The following is a 3,754-nucleotide window of genomic DNA, read 5'->3' as shown; positions in this document are numbered from 1 at the left end:
CTGTAGAAATAGCCATTTCTGTAGATTGATCTCATCTCTCTGATTTCTCTTTCTAAGTTCAGCATTTACGAGGGGAATCTTCAATTTCCGAAGTGTCAGAAGAGGTTGTGGCTTCAAATCCGATCGTTCTAGACCAAATACTTGCAAAATAGTATTGTAACCAGCTAATGAATCGTAATTCTCATTCTTCTGAGTTGTAGACTCGTAACTATCGTCTGGATAATGTATCTGAATAGCCATAGATTGTATTCGCGACGTAGAAGATGATGGATCCATTGTATTGTCTGCTATAAGATCCAAATCCAAGTAATTATCGTCTTCCAAAGTATTGGTTAACTTATCTAGAGCGGAATAATTGATATTAACGCTCTTAGACGACGTATTTGCATTGGAAACACTGTTCAGCTTTACTGTACTGCGTGTAGGACAATCTTTAGCTAAATGCGTAGTCTGTTTACAGATAAAACATTGTCCTTTAGCTCTCATATCGTCTAGTTCAGCTTGTGAATGCCTTTTTACGCCTGTAGAATAAGTCTTCTTACTGTTCTCTTGCTTATTCTGCCTGGTATCCTTGTACTTCGGTTTGTAGTCCTTAGATCGGTCTTTCTCTTTAGGACTTACACTGTTAGACTGTATGCGCTGCCTGTTACGATTATTACGATTATAATCATAATTCCTGTCCTTTGGTCGATTCTTATTGTCATTCCTGTAGTTCCTCTGGTCGTTCTTCTTCCATCTGTCTTTTCGATGGTCTTCTTTGTTACTCTGAGGATAGAATCGATCTCTAGTATCCGTATGCCATTTAATTCCAACGGCTTCATTCGCTTTTTCAATGTTCTCAAGCCTGTCTTTGAATTCTTCATACGAAACTGTGTCTGGATTCAAACAATCCAACCGTAATTGCCTTTGATACTTAGGATGAAGTCCATCCCATGCTCTCCTGGTTAAATCTCTATCAGAAATATCGCCTAGATTGATTGCTTTCATTTCTAGATCGTACAAATATTCCTGTATGACTCTGTGTCCTTGTTTCATCGTATTAAACTCTTTCCTAAGCATTTCTGCGAAGTTAGATGGGAAACAAAAGTCCATTAGACCTTTAAAGAATTGTGATAAGGTCCATCGAGATTCGTTCATGCCTATTTTCTGTAGATAGAAGTCCATAGCTCGTCCTTTAATGAAATTAGGTAGTACTCCCACTTGTTCTTTAGGGAAATAATGTAAACCCGATTGTTTCATATACTGATTGACTTCCATGACGAACTTGGTGTATCTTTGAAGGTTAGGTTCACCTGAATATACTGTAGGAACGATAGGTTTTGCGCTCTGCATCTGTATCTTCAATTTCAGAAGTTCCTTGTTCCATTTCCTCTTGGCAAGCTTTTTACGCTTCTTAGTACCTTCAGAGTCGCTTGAATCAATGTCTGTAGGTTCGAATAATGCATCGCTATCATTGCCATCGTCAGAACTTGAGTATCCGCTCGAATCCGAAGAATCCGAAGAGCTATCGCCTGGATCCGGGTCAGGATCCTGCCTTTTTACGATTTCTGCTCTCTGTATCGCACGATTCACATAACTCTTTCTTGCGAGGTTGTCTGAGGGTCTCACTGATGCGAATCTATTTGTCTGCGGTGTATTCGAGCTTTGTGGCTCAGCCGTATCTCGTGTGGTTCTTTTTCTGTGGCCTTTGCTATTCCTATCCGCGCTGCGCTTGATAGGGGGTACGGAACTGCGGTGGAAATTCTTTTCCTCGCTCTCTTTGCCTTTCGCGGTTTCTGATTCGTCTTCACTGTCATCAGATGCATCTGGAACCGTACGTATCACGTCTGGGTTCGGTCTGTTCATTTTAATATCGTGTTTCGCGCTGGGTGTATGCGTCGATCCTTGAACATCGGTATGATGGTGCATATATGCAGGTATTTTATTCTGCAATGCGTCTCCTTGCCCTGCTAGGGTGTCGTATCCGTAGTATGTGTCCTTGCCTTCATTTTCTATCTTGGGGCGATACGTTTCTTGCTTGAAACGAACCGGTAATTCCTGAGGAGTTCTGGGAGCCTTACTGTAGCCTTCATTTCTGAAATTCCATTGTCCTGATTCCGCATTTCGTCTGTGCTCTATCTCCTGAAAATACATTCTTTGTACATCGGAATCTGCTTCGCTGGAACTGTCTAGTTCTACCTGACCGTAATTACGAATGTCTGGAGCTTTTCCTTTATTCGCTCTTGCACTTTTCTTATTGCTAGGTACAGGTTTACCTGGATCTTTCTTCCAAGGACGTGTGCTTTCAAACGGTGGAGCATCTTCCAATCGTTTGGGCATTCCCTTAGTAGCTTCTGGGTGTCGACGACGTACTTTCTGATACATCCATTTAGCTAACTCGTCTCCAGTTAGTTTGGATGGATCGATTGTGTCCAAATCGATGTTTCCTTCATGTTCCTGATGCATACCATCGTACTTATGAGTTCTCTTGTTCAATTCCTCGATATCAATTCCTTGATTGAATGGACTGGCTAGCCTACTCATGGCTTTCGGTGTCTCTGGCCTAGGGACGTTTCTGAATGTCTTTCTGGCCTTCTGGAACGTTTCCTGCTGTAAGGAAAGCGTTGTTCCTTTACTGATACCCTTGTTCTTACTGACAGAATCCTCGATGCCAGTTTCCTGAGCGTTTACGCTCTCTGTACCGCTATTATCTACTTCTGTGAGCCCAGTAAGGTAAGCACTCGCTGGTGTCTGCTCTACGGTGCGCATCGGTCTAACGATATGCGCCGGTACAGGTACATGCCTTTGTTCTACGTTACTTGTATGTAATAGTTCATCAGGGTGCCTCCAGCCTAGTGTAGACGAGGACTTATCACCTGGCAAAGGGTCATCAGATTGCCTCCAGCCCGCAACGGACGAGGACTTATTCTCTGGCATGTTAATAGCGACTTCCGGACTTGGGGGCCCTTCCGGGATTGTCTGCTGAGGCTCGGTGGCCACATCGTGTTCAGTACTCAACGGATAATCTTGTTGTCCATTGTCTGCATGCTCTGTTAATTCGAAATCTGTAGTGCGCACCGTTTCGAATCTCTCCGCATTCGGGGAAAGCTGCTCTTCAGCACTTCCGAATGACGCTCGCCTCTTGCGATATCGACGAGGAGGTCTCTCCGCATCGAGGGGAACAATCCGTTCGCGTCCCTCGAGCGTTCTGAGTATCTTAGTAGCCATAGTGAGAGTATATGCGTCTCTAATTTAGATTTGCGAACTACTCACTGATTTCTTTGAATTCGAAGGAGTACTGGGCGATGTGAGGAACGTATTGGGGTGATCAAGCCCTCAGTTCCGGTCGTCAAAGCCCAGCGGGTTTATGGAAAGGTGGGTTCAGTCAAAAATGTGTAAGGATAGGTATACTAGCCTTACGCGAAGATTCTCTCTTTACCAGCGCACTCAACTACTGACTGGGATAACCTAGTAATCGAGCGCCGAGAAGGAGAAAGAATCCCCTAACCCTTAGCTCGAAAACCCTTTATATATGCGTATACACGTGTAGTAGGATACAGGGTAGTCTAGTAAACAAAAAGGAAAACACCCACAAGCACCTACAACACATGTCGCGCAAATGCGCAGGTAGCGCAATCGTTACAATTACCCTGTATTGAGAGGATTCATTCCAGCAGGTAAAGAGAATGTTCAAAGGTACAAATAGACTAGATACATTGATATATACTAGTAAACTAGTTAGTCCCTTCCATCACAAGATAGACATTGACAACTT

General features: G+C 43.5%; 1 protein-coding gene across 1 annotated transcript; it reads right to left on the bottom strand.

Moving 5' to 3' along the window:
• Nucleotides 1-1,183: 1,183 nt before the first annotated feature.
• On the bottom strand, nt 1,184-3,207 carry FOMMEDRAFT_163101 (uncharacterized protein; the record flags this gene model as incomplete). The annotated part of the gene is made up of 2 exons (XM_007272182.1): nt 1,184-1,205; nt 1,265-3,207. The coding sequence occupies 2 exons, from the start codon at nt 3,205-3,207 to the stop codon at nt 1,184-1,186; spliced, it is 1,965 nt and encodes a 654-aa protein (XP_007272244.1).
• Between the last annotated feature and the right edge of the window lie 547 nt (nt 3,208-3,754).

Source organism: Fomitiporia mediterranea, assembly GCF_000271605.1.
Source record: "Fomitiporia mediterranea MF3/22 unplaced genomic scaffold FOMMEscaffold_307, whole genome shotgun sequence".
Taxonomy (NCBI): Eukaryota; Fungi; Basidiomycota; class Agaricomycetes; order Hymenochaetales; family Hymenochaetaceae; genus Fomitiporia; species Fomitiporia mediterranea.
The sequence above is the reverse complement of the archived record's forward strand: the minus strand, read 5'-3'. Positions and strand labels throughout refer to the sequence as shown.